General features: G+C 39.1%; 2 protein-coding genes across 3 annotated transcripts in view; one reads left to right on the top strand and one right to left on the bottom strand.

Annotated features, from left to right (window-relative positions):
• Positions 1-18,275, bottom strand: part of IFT122 (intraflagellar transport 122) — a 33,580-nt gene extending 15,305 nt beyond the window's left edge. The window contains exons 1-18 of one of the 2 annotated variants that reach the window (XM_075762537.1): positions 18,145-18,275; positions 17,281-17,347; positions 16,234-16,318; positions 15,314-15,392; positions 14,451-14,527; positions 13,945-14,011; positions 12,764-12,910; positions 12,253-12,414; positions 11,256-11,331; positions 10,538-10,729; positions 9,649-9,787; positions 8,809-9,011; positions 8,222-8,359; positions 7,280-7,444; positions 6,213-6,410; positions 4,490-4,630; positions 2,678-2,731; positions 249-410 (exon numbers count right to left, since the gene is read on the bottom strand). In XM_075762537.1, the coding sequence (XP_075618652.1) occupies positions 249-410; positions 2,678-2,731; positions 4,490-4,630; positions 6,213-6,410; positions 7,280-7,444; positions 8,222-8,359; positions 8,809-9,011; positions 9,649-9,787; positions 10,538-10,729; positions 11,256-11,331; positions 12,253-12,414; positions 12,764-12,910; positions 13,945-14,011; positions 14,451-14,527; positions 15,314-15,392; positions 16,234-16,318; positions 17,281-17,347; positions 18,145-18,185 (2,193 nt within the window). In that variant the 5' untranslated portion in view covers positions 18,186-18,275. The remainder of the gene's footprint in view (positions 1-248; positions 411-2,677; positions 2,732-4,489; positions 4,631-6,212; positions 6,411-7,279; positions 7,445-8,221; positions 8,360-8,808; positions 9,012-9,648; positions 9,788-10,537; positions 10,730-11,255; positions 11,332-12,252; positions 12,415-12,763; positions 12,911-13,944; positions 14,012-14,450; positions 14,528-15,313; positions 15,393-16,233; positions 16,319-17,280; positions 17,348-18,144) is intronic. The other variant, XM_075762536.1, reaches the window with a different exon arrangement.
• Positions 1-18,283, top strand: part of RPL32 (ribosomal protein L32) — an 81,526-nt gene that overhangs the window by 48,965 nt on the left and 14,278 nt on the right. The window lies entirely within an intron of this gene.

The following is an 18,283-nucleotide window of genomic DNA, read 5'->3' as shown; positions in this document are numbered from 1 at the left end:
CTGCTACCTCAGTTGCAGACTCTGAAGAAAAAGGCTCCCATTACATCTAAACACAGAAGATAGCCATTTTCCCCCTTATAAGCCAAATGAACTTCCACCAGTTAACTGAGAAAAAGTTGGCATTCAAAGCCCACATTTCACATTTGGGTGAACACATTTCACCCAAATCTTCTGTAGGACTGTACTTGGAAACCACTTACAGGTACATTACTAATTCTGCATTTAAATATTCAGTTGCAAACAATTACCTTTGCATAGTCAAACATGCGTAAATCAGAGTACATCTCGAGAGCTAGGTTTTCATGTCCACTCTTTTTGTACAACTTCGCTGCCTCATGGAATTTTCCCTGGTAGGCATAAACATCCGCTAGGAACAGTTCATGGTTGTTCTCTCCATGCTTCTTCCGCTCCTGGAAAAGAAATCAAAGAGAGATGTAAAAAATATTCTACATTATCAGGACCTAGGTGAGAAATAGCCATTGAAGAATTAGATTTTCACGCTTAGATTTTAACTGTTAATAAAAACCTGTAACAGGATATGATAATTATGCCTCTCCTACATTTCTGGTGAATTTATAATTAAAGGATTAAATCCCTTCTTAATTAAAATTAGGAAGAGCAAAATTAAATGTCACTATACAAACCAAAGTGATGAAAAAATCACTTCTCTTGATTTCACAGAGGAAAATGAACACACGCTATCATTATGCTATGCTATTTTAAAAAAGGCATCTGATGGGTTCCTTATTTTCTCCTGTAGAAACTCACTAGCATATAATTTGGCTAAATTAACAATATGTGCGGATGGGATGACAAACATGAAAATAATTGCTAGCAGTAAGTAAATTCAAAAAGTACGTTAACCTGCCTCTGAACAAAACAGCGTCACCACCACTGTCCCCACATGTAAGAGGTCCTGATCCCAGGTAGGCAGCAGTTGCTTCCAGGCCACCTATACACACTCTCCTGCTAATTGGAACTGCTCACTAATTGTGTGGGAAGGGGCCACAGAGGGAAAGCATGCGCAGTGCCATGGAGAAATCCTTCACGTGAATCAGACCCACAGAGGTCCACCAACTTCAAGGGTCTGATGCCATATACATGCAGACACGTGCATATGTGTGCGTTTTAAGGTGTACTTTTATATTCATCCTATATCTTGGAAACACATTACTACCCTGCTTTGGATAAAATCATTGCTACTATTAGTCTGCCTCATGTGGAAATACATAGATATGAATTGAATGTAAAGAAAACTGCATGAAAGAGGGAAAAGCATTCCACAAGCACACAAATTCAACTCTCTACTGCCAAAGGAGACTCAGCCATCACTCCTTCTGGTCACGCTTATTGACTAGGCTGATATTGCACTGGTGTTGAAAGTTCCCTTTAAAAAATTGGTTAAAGGAATAATCGGAGGAATTGTTACACCATTTTTAAAAGACTTCACAGAATCTTGCCAGATACAGAGATCAGGCAGTTATGTTTCCTGCTGTCATCAACTAGAAAAAAAAGTGTCATTACTGAGAGAAAACCATCATATTAATGGCAGATGTGTGCTTAGTTACACCCTCACAAGCCTTAAAAGGAATCTGATACACCGCAAGCAAGAGTAAGCATTGATGCAGAACTCTCACTTCAGAAGGAGCATTTTCAAGAAGTCTGAAAGTAAGTTTACGTCTATTTACAAAGGGAATCTTTCTTATTGAACAGAATATACACGACAATTCCAGAATATCCTCAGTAGCAGATCTGGAGAAGCACGTGTGGAAGAGAAAGGTTAGTGATGGTGAGAGAATGCTCTCATCTACCTAGCTACCCTTTAAAGGTTAAAAAAAAAAAAAAAAGAAAAAAGGGTGTGTCCTAACACAGAACTTTGTCCCATGTTAGACACCAAGAAAAGTTAACTGCAACCATGCAACCAACTGGCGTTTTGACAGAACCAGGACAGCTCTGCAGAAATGGAAGAGAAGGAATGTATTCCTTCAGAGAAGCTGTAAATCTGATCAGCGTGAGAAAGAGTAATTCCCTTTATGTCATCTCAACACAGATCTTTAAACTAAGCATTATCATGCTGTCTTTGTAGAAGGACAAGGGTGATACCATGTCTTTTAATGTGCTCATCACAGACAGTTATTGTCTAGTGAAATTCTACCAAGAAGTGTGAAAAGAACAGGAAATAGTGATTAGAGCACAGTATGGCAGCAAAGAATCCCAAATTCTATTTCCAGTTGCCACAGGCTTGTCATGAGACCTTGAGTTTGTCATTTTATTTCTCTGGGCCTGTTTCTGGCTCTGCAAAGAGGAGATAATAGTAATTACCTACCTCCAGGGGGTAAGGAAAGGCTTAATTAACTCATGTTTATGAAGTATTCTGTACTAAGCTCTGTTAGCACAGTAGTATTCTACTAATTATTAATTGAATATTGAATGTTTTTCAGTTTTCCTGAAGACAGTTTCGTAAGTTCTCATTGTCTCACATCCCCATTTTTTTCCATGAAGTTTCAGTCATATGACTGGAATTTGAGTCATCTCTGCTAATGGGGATTTTTCACTCTAAACACATCTCCAACTGTCAGAAGCACTATCCGAACAAATGTCCCTCCAAAACAGAAAGTACTGATTTTGGTATAGCACTAAAGTACAAGAAAATACACTATCTTTAACATTCTCTTACCTCTATGCTGCTGATCAATTCTAAATATCTAAGGTCTCGTACCCTGGTAAATGCCTGTTGAAAAGAAAAAAGAATAAAAATAATAAAAAGAATTAACCTGAAAAGCCAGAAAAATCAACATAATATTGTTATGCATCAATCAGACTGTCTTCACGCAAACAGGACAGACAGAAATAGGCTGAGGTTTGTGTAGTCCAAAACCTGATGGGCTCAGACTACAACTGGGTCCCTTGAGGCATTACAGTAAACAAGACCAGGGTACAATTCAAACAGCTTATCACTGAAAATAAACAGCAAAGGCAGGGACTAGTAGGTGTACGTATGTCAGTCCCACAAGAAATACAAAATGCCATTCAAAATACTACATACTTTTATTCTGGCTATTGTATAGCTTTTCCATTTTGATGTGAGGCATGATGCAGACAAGGAAATTTAACTATTACAAGGCAGAACATATAAATTGACTGGCTTGCCAAAGCATACTGCATATGCTTACAGTTTTTATATCATTCTGAAAATTCAGTATGGGAGTAGCTCAGGGTGAGGAAAGGAAGAAGACAGTAAGATAAAAGTACTGCAAGACAGTGGAATATCTTTTGCAAATGGAGATAAATGTGCAACCCAAAGTCTCAAGTGGCAAAGTCACGTGCAGTTACAGCAGCTTAGCATTTATTCTTGACATGCATCAAAAAATAGAAATTTAACTCTTTAGTCTGCACATTCAAGACTTCTAACCAAACTAATACTTAAGAGGGCATAGAATATTCTGCTTACACCAGATCGGACTAGGAACTATGAGAGCCTTTAATGTCAAGAAGCTGCTTTTGTTCAAATTAATCCGCTCTAATTCTAAGAGGGCACTACTTAAATTCCAAGGAGGCACTGAAAACTTCTTTTTAAGAATATCTATTTGCATAAAGCCATATATGAAACTGGAATTATTCTGATGCCTCCACTTACGGGGGGGGGGGGGGAAGGCATTTAATTTCCTTTAAAAAAAAAAAAATCTGTTATTAAAAGATGCCTATCATTACAGGCCATTCCCTGCATATTTTTAGAATGTTTTGTCTTTCATACAATATTCATGACATTGAACTCAGTTTGCCCTCTCTTATTTGAGAAAAGGTGGTGAAAGAAAATAGGGAAATATTTTAGGCTGGGAAAAACTCTGTTCTTCAGTATATACCCATTTATAGACCACTCCCAAACCCAAGGCATTCCAGATAGAAAATTACTAAAATGATGACATCTCATCACCATGGCCTTCAGAGAGCATTAGTGTGTAAATAACAAAGCATATGAATCCTCCACATTTGAATTGAGGTTATCTTAAATACTATGGGGGGAAAATAATAAGTTTATAGCATTGGGGAAGGAAAAAAAACCCCAACCCAACAACAAACAAAACCCAAACAAAAAGGCAGCTAAGGCATTCTTTGCTGCCACCCAGTGGTCAGCAGCACCACTGAACGACTTTCCAGTTCTGTTTCCCCTCAAATTCATTTATGGATTTTCCAGCGGATGAAAGAAACCATTTTCTTTGCATTTAACACTTTGATTTAGAACATGGCATTTATCTGGAGAGATAAATTCGATTTCAGTTAAAAACCTCATCTCAAGATCCTGAGTATATAACAAGCCAACATTTTTTTTGGTACGTGGAATAACATATATACACTAAAGACAAGCAAGATGGTAACCCAGGAACACCACTTTGTATTCCAGCCACAAAACATACAGTATACACATACACACTATACATATAAAAATATAAAACACACTTTCTGCTAAATAAGTAATTATCTGCTTTACCTTTTTAGCAGTTTCAAACTCGAGCCCTTCCAAGGCTTCCATGGCCAGTTCTTTCCAGTCAGCATCAGTTACTCCTAAGCACGCAATTTGATAGGCTTCTTTAAACATTTTTCGTTCCAGATATTGGTACATGGGTGCAGACTGAGGATTTCCATCAAAAAACATGTATTAGAAAGCATAATACTGAGATATATTAGTGAAATTCTCTACATACAGTGTGTTGGGGAATAAATCTATTCCCATCCCAACCATTATAAGCTCCGCAGAAAATAAATGTATGTTTTTTGTATAACAGACAGAAGAACATTCTGGGGTGATTATTATTGCATCTTTAGACAAGTTGGGTTAATTATATTCCAAACTCATCCATCTTGAAATCTTTAGTTCCTTGCGTATAAGGAAGGAGTTAAGAATGTGAATTCTTCTGAGCATTGGACATGCTAAATATTATGCATAATGAACTTTTTTTTTTTAATACTGTGGAAGCAGAGCAAAGGACTAGTTTGCTCTCAAAGGCTAAAAGCATGAAATGTGGCACAAAGCCTGGCATGAAGCATCCCTGGAAATACTCAGACACAACAGGAAGAGGTATCATGAGGAAGTAACCCTTCTGTACCAGCCCTGACGACAAAGCTGTTTTACCAAGATCGTGACTGTTAAGGACCTCAAGGACCTGCCCTAAAATGGAATTAAAGGGAGAAACTGTCAACTGCAGGCTGACACAGACAGACTAAGGCTCAGGATCTGCAGCTACAGCTCGAGCCCTTTGAACAACAGGGAGCGCTGCAGCTAGCTCACCTTTAACTGTGGGTTTGCAACCAAAGACAGTTTGATTGCTATGTTATTTTTATTAATTCATCTGAAAATTGTATACTTTTTGGTACTCCCTCTCTCCAAAAGTGTAGCTTTAAAAAAGCTACCTCTGTGATACTCAACAACAATTTTATGGCATACTGGTGCGTACAGCATGCCAAAGCCAGACAAAGGGCGTAGTAGGTCTGGCAGATCTCATGGCTGCCCAGCACACGGACAACCCAGAGCTCATTACGGTCTACACAGTGCTGCAACAGAACAGACAGGTAGCCAGTAGTTAGTAAAAGCACACGGCACTTTCTTCTTTCTTCATTGACTCTCAGTTTCAAATCCTGCCCACACTTGTGTGCATAATCAGAACCTTTTGTTTTATTTTTGGACTGCTTTAGACCTTTCCATTGCTTCCCATAATGCAGAAAATAGCATTTTGTGGAAGGCAATCTCTAAATTTAGGACAGAAAGACTACACATGTACTATACATTCAGACTAAAATATACAGCTTAAATATTGCCTAAACACATCTAGGTGAAGCAGACAGTATTTGATGTACTCATAGGAAAAATGAAATTACAACTTGAGAAAACGTACAGAGAGAGACTTCAGTAAAAATACAGGAAGAGGTAACACCCGCACCGTATCTTCACCTTTGCTTTTAGGTTACGTGCATTTGCAAGTAGAAAGGGAGAATAAGAAACAACAATCAACAGCAAAAAGGAAGTTAGCTTAATTAACGCCAAATAAACAAAAGTAAAATAGATAATGTAATATAACTTAAATAAAAATGAATAAAGTGTGAACTGCAATCATTTTGGTAATGGAATCCGAGTAAATCTCAGAAAAGCTTCTTCACTTCTTAAACATTGATGTTTATGAAATGTAAAGCAACACTTAATGAGATTAAAGGATTACCTGCGGAACTTCAACAGCTGACATAGAAAAAACATGAAGACAGAAGATCTTGGAGCCATTGTAACCCACAACAAAGCCTTGAAGTTTTTGCTGATGGACAGGGAAGTTACTAGCTTTGATATTGAGGTAACCCCCTCCAGAAAAGCAAAGCATATCCTCACACTGTGTATTCCAAGCCACGCTATTAGCATTGGGTTCCTAACGAGCAAAAAACCTGATGATTACAACAGATGCAATCACATCATCTTTCCTAAGAAATATGCATCCTTCAGCTAGAACTTATTATAGCCTGGATGTGTACACACACATACTTATTTATGTTTGTAATATTCTAAAGCCTAGTATATTCCTAAACAGATTTACAGGGACATATTTTACATTTTAATAAACAGCTGTAATTGCCTTTCCTTTGTTTTGTATTTACTAATGACTCATACTATCAAACTATAGAATATAAAATTCCACAATAATACTGTTAGTTAGCTAGCACATTAAATTGATCATTTTTCTGCCTGTTACAAAAGGAAGTTACAGACCCTATCTTTGTAGCACTTCATACTTCCTGTCCATCTAACTATCCTCTAAAAATGTGTCATCAACATAATGAGTGAACCCTTAGAGTGACTGCTAAACTGCCAATGAAGACAGCATTATCATTATTCATTTTACACTCTGGGAATACATGACGAACAAAGACGTTTAGGCTTTAATTTTGTTCGTACTAATGATAAAGCCAAAATGCTCATTAACTGTAATGCATCAAAGGGAACCAGGACAGAGCTCTGAATTAAACCGAAAAGGTCACATGTTTAAGTGCTCTTTATTCAGCTGTTGCTCACATATATCTCCTGTCTTGTAATTCCTTGTCTACCACCTCTAAAAGGGTAGTTTTGATAGAGAAATAGATCACAGTTAGGTCCTACAAGATGTGATTAATGGCTTAAATACATGAATTTCTGCATAGCAACACCCTGGTACGTTCTGTGCTCCAAATCACTTCCTCCCCCTCTCCCCCCCCTTTTTTTAAAAAAAAACACAAACCAAAACAACAAAACTTTGAATTTTACCTGAAACAACAACTCTTTGGTATGAATATCATATACTAGGCAGGTATCGTTTTCATCAACCACTGCCAGCTTGTTTCGGGATGCACTCATATCCAGACAGCGCACAGCTGTGGATTGCTTCAACAGGACGATTGCGAAGACATTATCGACAAATATCTTCAGAATCTAGACATATTTGAAACCAAAGTCAGACCATCCATTTTTGTTCCTAAAACTAGAAATAGCATAGCAGGTACAAAATTCAATGCTGTTCAAAGCATGCAATTGCAATTTTTTTGACAGAGCAAACTGTGCATTAAAATTAAGGAAATGCTTTCAGTTTGAGGTATCTTGAAGAGACTCGTCTCCACAACGTACTCTAGGTTGCAAGCCTATACAAATAAATCACATGCTACACATTCTGGATTTTTTTAATGCTCCAATAGTTAAACAATTACATTAACATACTACTACAGGAATACATATAGTATAGATACAGAAGACACAAGGGATCTCAACCTCCTCTCTATTCCTGTTCTCTCTATCAATACCTCTGGGCTCCAGTTTCAAAGTTTCAGCTGCTAACTGGCTTATGAAATAGACAGCAATCTCACCTCTAGAACATCCACACTGTCACAAGTGGTCATCAGGAGAAGTGTACACACACACACACACCCCCCCCAACCCCCACTAAAGACAAACCCTCTCTCAGTTCACCATGAACTCCATTTTTGTCAGTTATTCCTAACAACTTACAGACTTTACACAAAGTTAAACATGTTTGTATGAAATTTAAAGCCAGAGAATGTGAAAGATAGAAGTAATTAGTTTTTCACCACAAGGTGAGACTGTTAAATAAATTCTAGGCTGTAAAGGAGCATGCTGCTCCTAAGGTCTGCCCCTAAGAACACAGAAGAGACTTTATTTGCAGTGAAAAGAGACATACCAGACATTCTGTGTTACCTGACCATTCTTTAGACCAACTAAGAGTCCTTCTCTTCCTGGAGGTCCTCCAATTACTTTAATATAACGAATAAGAGATTCCATCAGCCATTCTCGTTCTTTAATGCCACTAAATGAGAGGCACTGCAACCTTTTCTCCTAAAGACACAATAACACACAAAACACTGCACAGAAGTAAAGATAAAACCCTGTGTCTTAGATGTGCAATGTTTATACCTGTACTAATAAAAACCATCAAGTCAAATAGTCAGTTTAACAGGGTGAATTCTTTAAGGTTTTCCAATGCTATGAACAAACAAACAAAACCAACCCCCCCCACCTTTTTCTAGTTGTTCACTCTGACCAAAAGTTCCCCTGGATTATGTGCTCATTTATCAAATTCACTACAGAGACTGTTTCACATAAACAGAGCCACCTGTGGCATGCCACAGCTATTGCTTAGAAGTATGTCAGCACTACACATTGGTACCTTGGGGAAAAAACTGTACTAGATGATACAGTACAATCTTTTCCTACCAGCTATTTGGACAGCTGTCTTAAAAGTCTGAATGCACCCCAAGACTATTCTAGATTTTTAAGGCACGTACCTGGCATAAAATAATGTGATCTGAACATACAACCAGCAAGTTGCATTCAAATTTTTTTACTATCTTTTCCTTCACCCGATAATACATATCTGAAGAATCATCTGAGTATAACTCATAAATCAAGATTTTCTCTGGCATCTGGATTGCTAATCTGTTTTTGTAGATGGCAATTTTCTTTACAAGCTCTCTGCCTTTTATTCTAACTAGAGAGAAAAAAAAACAAAACAAAACACAGAAACAATACAGTATAGGCTGACATGAAAATAACCGATACAGAAATCAGAAAACTTACTAATACATCAAAATTGAGTCTTTCTAAAGCACCTCTAAAATCAAAAGCAGATTCCTGATCGGACATGTTTGTTGTTCTGCATCTATCTGATCTACTATCCCCAACACAATTTATCACTCTCTATTATTTGTCAACAACAGATTCTGAAGCAATACTTTGATTCTTTGCCATAAAAAGCTAGTGGATATGAAGAAACAAAACCAGCACAAACTCTTGAGGCTGCAAGTCAGAAAAAAACCCAAACAACTAAATATGATGCACAGTATTTTTATCTCATTTGCAGAGATTAAAACCTTATCTTAAAAGCCTCTGCCCCTCCCAATGTCCTTTCAAATCCCCACATCTTTCATTAAGCTTGTCAGCGCTGATCCTCCAAGTTTGTACTCTCATCCTGCAAACAGCATTCCTCAGTTTTACTGTCAAAGTGATAACAACAATCTGTCTGGTACATGCAGCATATATTCCAAGTGTTCTGATGGATATTAATTAAAAATAAAACAAAACAGAATGAGAGTGAAGCGCTGGCCTGACTCTAAGTGTGAAATTACCTTTTTGTTCAGTGATGAGGTGCTGGACAATAACATCAGTCATGTTGTCTCTGTAAGCATAGCGATCTTTATAAAGGCCATGAACAGTGCTGAAAATCAACTGATAAAAGGATATTGTTCCATCTTGGCATCCTACTGCCTGAACACAAGAAGAAAATAATTTTAGTTAATTGGTACATGTAGGTGAGGATTCACAAAATGTGTAGTACTTATACAAACATTATGTTTGTTTTCCTGCATAACGTATAGATTGATACCAATTACAGCCTACTTGTACTTAAACAGTGGTAAAAGTGCAACGCAAAATGACTGATCTCATCACAGATCATGGAGACCACCATGGTGGGTGGTGGGGTTTGGCATGGGCTTATTTTGTTGTTGGTTTTGGTTTGTTTGGGGTTTTTTTGGAGGGCGGTTGTTTGTTTTTAAATTTGCTCTGTATCTCTTCACATTTGTACAATGACACAGAGTGCAGCATTTGTGGCTAACAGTTGTCTTGTAGGCATTTTCCACAAGGTGTAATGCTAAGAACTCAAACAGATCCAAACACTTTCTTTCCATCAAAGAATTGGATTTGGTCAACCTAGAAGTTATTAGCTGCCACTTTTTTCTTCTTTTCCCTCCTCTTTTTTTTTTTTTTTTTAATCAAAATGCAACAAATGCCTCACCATCTGAAAGCAGGTGTTACGCTCATTTACAGCCTTTTTACAGCCCAAGTTTTAATTCTCCAGGATATTTTTAATTTTGGTGGTAGTTCTAGGACCTCACTAGACACTGCTTAGGTTCTGTTGCCACAGTAAGGACGTCTAGACTAAGCAACTGAGTTTGAAATTTATGGTCTTATGTGACAAATTGTCTGTAAAAGTGTCAGAGAAGTGTTCCTACTCACCACGTAGTTGGAGTCTGGTTTAACTTTGCACGTCCACACCCAACTGCTTTGCTCTCCTATGGTACCAAGACGCACGCCATCCTTCGTGAAGAGGGAAACTTGTTTATCCGAACCTCCCAGTAAAATGTACTCTCCTTTAGTAAAGTAGCTAACACAGCAAGGATCAAAATTGAGCGTTCTGTCCTTCCCAATCTACAAGGGGAAAAAAAAAATTAACAAAAGAATCAATTCATATTTTCCCAAGGCAACAAGTACCATCACTGACACCACTCTTCTCATCCCTCTGGCCATAAACAACTTTTCAATACCCAAGAACCACTGGCTGTAGTAAGATTCCCAAAAGCAGTTCTAAAATACATCCAAGAATCCCTCCAGTCTCAAACCACTCTACTCAGAATGCAAGCAACTCACAAAACCCCCTTTAACTGGTTGAAAAAAATACAAAGATGTCCTCTAAAGACCAGTAAACCATATCACAAAAGTCAGCAAAGTTGTAAGGGCTTTAATACAAGAATTGTAAGACAGCAGCTGAGTTGCCATGAGAAAAAGAAGAGATGAAGAAAAAGATGGTTGGAAAAAAGCAAACTTATAAAAGGTTGGGAAAACAGAAAGCATTTAACGTGGCTAATAAAGTACTTGTATACAAACACTTTGAATATAGGACACAAAACAGAATCAGGAATACCCTCCACTCTTGAATGCACTTTCTAAAACATACCTGTTTGCCACTAAGCTGGTAAAAGGAAAGTTTCTGACCCCAGTCTGCCACAGCTAAAATATCATTCCGTTCATCTCTTAAAAAAAAAAAAAAGGTAGTAATTCTACAGCAATTTATTAACAAATTTCTTAGAGCAAAAGAACCAAGTAATAGAATAGCAGAATTTACTTCATATTACTCTTTAAAAAACCACAAACTGAAAGGACAGCAGATACATCTTGCCATTTAAAACTGAGGAAGACAGCTTGGGGACACAAAAGAAAAATCAGTCTCCTTTACAGGAATAACTGCAAAGCTTGATGTATCACTTCACATACAGCTATATAAGCAGTGGGTACAGTGGAGTTAATGGTCCCTTAAACAGATGAAGCACCTGGGCCTGGATTCTTATCTTAGCTACAGTAGTACAAAGCCACCACAACATCAAAGTCAATGCAGCTGAGAAGAGTGAACTACAATTATCAGTGTAAGGCAGGGGAAAAAAAAAAAAAACAAATGTTTGTGTGAGACCAGCAGCAGACCAAGGAAAGGCTTCAGGTCTCAAATTTGTTAACTTTGGTACTCTGACGTGATCTGTTCAGCTTGGAGCAAACCACAAGTCACCCTTCCCCACAGCTTCTTGCCTAGGAAGAAGGGAGATGGTAATCTGAACATTCTGCTGCAAATAATGCCCCTAGCCATAAACTGAACAAAAAGGAAACCGACAAAACCCCTAATAAAAAGCCAGCTGCTTAACAAGCACCCTTGCTTTGCTCAATGCACAACGTGTGCACCTGTGAGGAAAAGTAACCTGCTCTCATACACTTGAGAACTATCGCATAGTGATCACATACTAGCAGAATAAGTTAAAACCACAGAGGCAACTGTTAATCTAGAATTTCCTAGTTTTTGAATGTCTGATTTTGTACCCTGCATAACACACTCTGCCCTTGGTCCTTTTTGTAAATTACTGTTCTAGATAACATAGATATATATGTTCCTTTGAAGTTGCACTCACAAGTTGAAATCCACAGAGGTCTCTTCTTCCTTATGGTCTTCTCCCTCTGCCTGACTATACTGCCTACTGCCAGGCCTGGATTTCAGTACTGGTATCTCCTCTAAATAGCCATGAACTGACTCCTCTTGTTCATCTGCTCTACTCCAAAAATTTTCCCACCTACTGCAATAGCAATCGTTTATTCACGTATTTGGGACAACATTCCCTCTGAGTTGAAGTGAAAAAACAGCTCCCCTCTCTCTCCCCCTATCCAAAAAAACCCACCAAACAACTCAAAACAATACAAAAGAAAATAGAAATGTTTCTTGAGATCTAAGTGGAACTTGTTCCCAGTTTCTCCATCCAATTAAAAGTGGCAGCAAAGCCAAAACCCCAATACATAATCACTTAAAAAAAGGTAACGTACATGGCATTAATCTGTTTCAGCAGGGATAAAAGTCAAGCCTTTCTGCAATCAATAAGCCCAGGATTATCTATTCAGCATGAAAAAAGGAAGGAACAAATGATTTACCTGGATGGATTCCAACAAATTGACCATATTGGAGATGAAGCACCCCCTGTACGCTCTATTTTAACTTTCTCTTCGCCATTTTTATTCCTTATGCTGACAGTGCCGTTGAACATCCCCAAAGCAAGGTACTGGCCATCATTTGTCCAGCTGATAAAACACACAGATACTGAAAAGCAAACTACTAAAAACAAGCAGCAGGAAGGTAGGATGGTACAGCATACTCAAACAGTGATGATAGATGAAAATATACTTCTAAGAGGGAGTTCTGGGAGATAGCCAGTAATCCTACAGTTTGTTTATGCATCTAAATCCACATTTATGGCAACAGCATGCACTACAGTAAGAACATTTTATAATATACACAGAAATAAAAAAATGTAGAAATAAAGAAATTAAAGCTATCATCTGCTTGCAATACTTCTAACATGTGCTAAGTAACAGATACATTTTTGGGGATGACAGTGTTGGCAGTAGACCAAACTCTTTCAAAAAAAAAAAAAAAGCCACATTTAGAACACCCATCAGATAAAACTGCATGGCGCGGGACAGAGGAGACCTGGTTTCTATTCTTGTCTCTACTGCAGTTAGCTGGATGACCTTACACAAATAATATACCCCTGCTTCAGGTTCTCCATAATGGCAGTATCTCCTTTCACTAAAAATACCAACACAGGAGATGAACAGCTCTACAAACAAAAAGTGTAATTATTTTCCCTGTAACTTAATTTTATTGTTTTTGCACAAGATGGCTAAACAGAGGGAGAGAGAAGTTAAGACACTTGCTCAAGAGCAGAGCACCTCTCATACTTTCAGAAGAATTCAGTTATAAACAGTATCAAAAAAACAGCAAACCCTTTGCTATTTTAAAAAAAAAAAAAAAAGAAGAGGGGAAGAAGAAAAAAAGCTCTCTGAGAAGACTGCACAAGAAATCATCTTTGATAAATATTAGTCATATTCCTACTGCAGCATTATAAATGCTACTCAGGCATTTTAACGATGAAAATGGCAAACCAGCACAAGGTACACAATGCTACCGACCAGCAGGTAGGAGAGCTACATGGTACTGTCTCTGCATATGTTGAACTATTTCACTTCAATATTTTTTCTTTAAGCTTGCATATTATTTTGAATTGTTTCTATTGAAACTAACTTAAATGACACAGGTAATCATTAAAACTTACCTACAGCAAGTAATCTTACTGCTGGTTTTATGTTTAGAGACTGACTTCTGTTCAGGAGACCACAAGCCTTGATTGAAGCAAACAAAAAACCAAAGTAAATTACAAGTAAACATCTACCAGTATTCAATTAGAAACTAATACTGTCAGAAAACTCAGTCGGGACTTCGGAGGCATCAAAGTCTCATCCACCACTAGGAGGACATTTAGATACATATTATTTATCAGTAAATGGGGAAAAAAATATCCATCTTAATAACAGAGAGGATGTCTCTGAAAAAAATCATAGTAACAAGGTAGTACATTTTATCCTGTGGCACTTCACTGCACAGTCCTTTCCAACTGAGTTTAAGTGATTTAAGTAAGTATCTAACGTTATTTAAATTTAGGTAGCTTTGTATCTCATCTCTTCTGGATATAAAGAGCTATACCTACCTGTAGTTAGCTTAGCTGTACAACTTTAATAGAATTTACTGGCTTAATGGAAAAGTGAGAGGAAGAAGCCATACCAAAATCGCTGGAAGAGCAGGATGCCAACTGATGAGTAAGAGGGTTGTAGGAAACGCACTGTATTGAGTCATTATGCCTAGAATGAAGTTACAATCATATTTCAATAAATCATTCTTAAATGCCCGTTTTTCTGACTTTCAGCAGGATAGCTGAAAGGTTTGCCAGATGCCAGAAATAATTCAATCGGTCTACATTACCTCAAATTAATCTGCAATTACTATAAACTAAATTGGTAATAAACCTTAAAACCTGTCTCTAAGTGGCAGGATTCACTGTATTTCATCAAGATTAGCTAAAAATGTACGTAAATGGTGGTTTGTGAAATATGATCAAAGGTTATATCTAAATTCTAAAACAAGTACGCTTGGGTATGTTCCTAGTAGTACACTAGCTTGGGCATACTAAATAGTAATAAATATACACACACATTCAGAAACAGAATTTGAAGATGTAGTGTAAGAGGGATGACATGAAAACAAAGCCAGAAGAAAGATGGAACTATACCAAAAGTACCAAACCATATCTTTAATTTGTTGTTTGAACCAGAATTCTATTAATTTTATTATACCAGATCAGAGTCATGTTCTGTTTCATTTTATTTTGACCTATAGTTTCCCCAGTTCTCTGCCAGCCCTCTTAATTCAGAGATTTATCTAGACTTCCCACCCCTTTTTTATGCCTTTAATTGCTTTCCTGCCTCATTCAATTGTTCTTTTTCTCTTCCCTCTCCTATTACCCACTCACTAGCATTTTCTCTGACCTTAGTCAACTGTTCCAAATCTAAGGGCATGAACTCTTTGAGAGCAGAAGTGCATAATCAAAGTAAGCTTTTGAGAGGCACAGCACTGAAGGCATCACTTACGTGTATTTCAGAATTCCTTCTAACTTTGAAGTCCAAATTATCACACTTTTATCAGCAGAGCCAGATGCAAAACGTTTGCCTAGGAATTAGATATAATTTAAATCCCACACATACAAGAATCTCTTTCACTCCAAATACTCAATAAAAGACAGAGCAAGAAGTTCTTGAACTTGACAAGGCTCAAGTAATAAAGGGCCGAATGCTGCAAGTGTCTTGATGTGACTGCACTTCTCCAACTATGTGAAACTCCGATGACTTTGTTACTCCCACAGAGCGTGCCTCATTAAAGGCCAGCAATGCACGCAAGCAGACAGTCTTTTCAACACTGTCAGTCACAAGTTGGAGATTTATGTTAACAGTGTCAAGGGAAAAATGGTACATTTTCACAGGTATCACCTGTAACTTAAAAAATAGTATTTGAGAGGAAGTCGTCTGAGTCCACAGACAGTAAGTCCCCAAAGAATGAGAATCGGAGGCAATGACAGAATCGGAAGCCAAATAAGGTCTGTAGCAAGCAAGGTAATGTGTGAAGGATCAGGAGATCGGGAAGCTTTGGGATAGAGGAACTATGGGAATACAAACCAGAGGCAGTACTAGAAAGAAGGATCTCTGGGGTAAGCCTTCACCCCACAAATATACACTTAGCCATCACTGAAGAAGAAGGGGAGGGGAAGTGGGGACTACAGTTCTCAGACTAACAGGTAGCCTTACATGTAAATATAGGGTACTTCTGCATGTAGCATTTATACGGCAGCTCAAACCCTTGATTAAAGAGCAAACAAAACACCAGCACTCACGTACATGTTCAAAATACTGTTACAGAAACAACCTCAATTTGTCTAGTTATCAATTGGCAATAAGAAATGGAAGACATGCCCTTTACAAACCAGACTAACAAAGTCCCTCAAAGTGATATTTACCATCTTTAGCGTAAGCCACACAGTATACGGTGTCCTTATGTCCTTTCAAAGGCTGAATTAAGGTTCCATCAGAAGTATCATATACCTATTTAAACAGAAGGGAACAAAACATAAACATACAAACAAAAAAATATACACCAAGAAATCTTTCAGTGAGGACTAGCATATAAAATTATCAAAGGTCAACAACATTATACACTTTCTTCTGTGCTTGCTTTTTTGCATAGCGTACAGTCCATGCAAAACAAAACATTTTAAAGCATGGAAGCAGCTTTCCTTAATGTAATACTTCTCAGAATGAAAGAAGATGCAGTATTAGAAAATTACTCGCACAAAAGAAATTTCCAAACAGTTCACTTGGCCAGCTTGTTTTACTTCTTTCCCTGCATTAGATGTTTAAACATAATAAATTACTGGAAAGGACCATCACCAAGTATACCATTTTGCGAGCACTGAAAACAATAAAGCTTGCGGTCCTGCAGTTATAGACTGTATCTCTGTAATTGTGCCAGCCACCCAGCCATCCCTGCAGCTGCTACGCCTGCCCCATCTGAAAGCTTTGCAGGAACCCTGAGAAGCACCATCCGGAGCTGCTCTTGCTGATAAGTTAGCAGCAGGCGAGCAGACCCAGGGAACCGCAGAAAGCTTGAGTTAAAGCTTCTCACAAAGCAGGGACATCAGTTTGAGTTTCTTGCCCCTTTTCAGATATTTGCATGAAACTTGTAACAATGCAGTATTTGTATGCCATGCCATTGTGCTAAGCCTGGATGCAGGTTAATGGATTTCAAGCCACTGGGTGAGGTAGGAAAGGATGAGATGGCAAAAGTAACTTAAATCTCCTTACTTGTGGAAATGGAGCTTAAAACTTGGTAAGAAACATTAAAAAGCTTCAAAGCACTTTACAGTTAGCCTGCATTAATATGTATGTAGATATGAGGCTGGACTAGTAGAGATAAGAGGATTTTTGATAGGTTACATTCATAAGTTAATGTGAAAGAAATCATATTTGTACAGCTGTAACTGCAAGAGCAAAAAAAGTTTCCCTACCAGCAGTCTATTTCCAGCAGCAATTATCAACTGAGTCCCATCCGGTTTGAATGCAAGATCATAAATACTAAAGACAAAAAGGAAAAAAATAACTCAAGAAAACCCCATATTAGCAGGCAGAAAATATATGTCCTTTAACATCAAAGATGCCACATGGCAAAAACTGCAATTGCACACCTGAGAGTACCTCTGATTCCCGAGAAAGTTCCCCAACCAAGAACCACCCTCTACAACTGCGACTGCCTGCCGTGCTTGGGAAGAAGCCCGAGCACTGGGCACCACCCAGGCCGCAGGGGACTCGGACGGGAGGGTGGAAGAAGCCTGCAGCCGCACCTTGGGAGGCAGAACCGCAGATACAGACACAGGCTGCTGCCGTTGGCTAAACAGAAAGCAAAAAAAAAAAAAAAAAAAAAAAAAAAACCAAACAAAAAAAACCCCCAAACCAACCCCCGGAAAGGCTTTTTGGTACTAGATCACCAGTATCAGCCCAGAGGCCGTGGGAATCCAGCTGCTCCTGCCCACAGCCGCCTGCCAAGGGGAAGGCCAGCCGGCTGCAGAAAGCACGCTCGGACCGGGGCTCCCGCGGCCTATGTGCCCCGCGGCGGTGGCGGGGCAGAGCCCGGGACGGTGCCGGCGAGCGCAGCAGGAACTGAACGAGCCGCCCCGGGGAGGCGCCGCCGCCGTGCCCGGCACTGTTCCCCAGGCTGCCCCGGTGGCCAGGCCGCGGCCCCCCGGCCTGCTCCCGACCCACAGCCCTACCGCCGGGGCACCGCTGCGGCTCCTCCTCAGACCGCGCGGGGCGCCCCCGGCCGCCTCGCAGCGGAGCGGGCCGTAGCGGTCCGGCTCTTTCCCAGGGCCGCTCACCACTGCTCGGCCTTGTCACGCCAGGTGAGCGCGGCCCGCATGAGCTGAGCCGAACCGAGCCGAGCCGAGCCGATCCTGCCTTAGTGCCGCTGCCGACTGCTATGTTTACACCCGCCCCGCGGGCGCCACGGGCAACGCG

This window comes from Balearica regulorum, chromosome 10 (genome assembly GCF_011004875.1).
Source record: "Balearica regulorum gibbericeps isolate bBalReg1 chromosome 10, bBalReg1.pri, whole genome shotgun sequence".
Taxonomy (NCBI): domain Eukaryota; kingdom Metazoa; phylum Chordata; class Aves; order Gruiformes; family Gruidae; genus Balearica; species Balearica regulorum.
The sequence above is the reverse complement of the archived record's forward strand: the minus strand, read 5'-3'. Positions and strand labels throughout refer to the sequence as shown.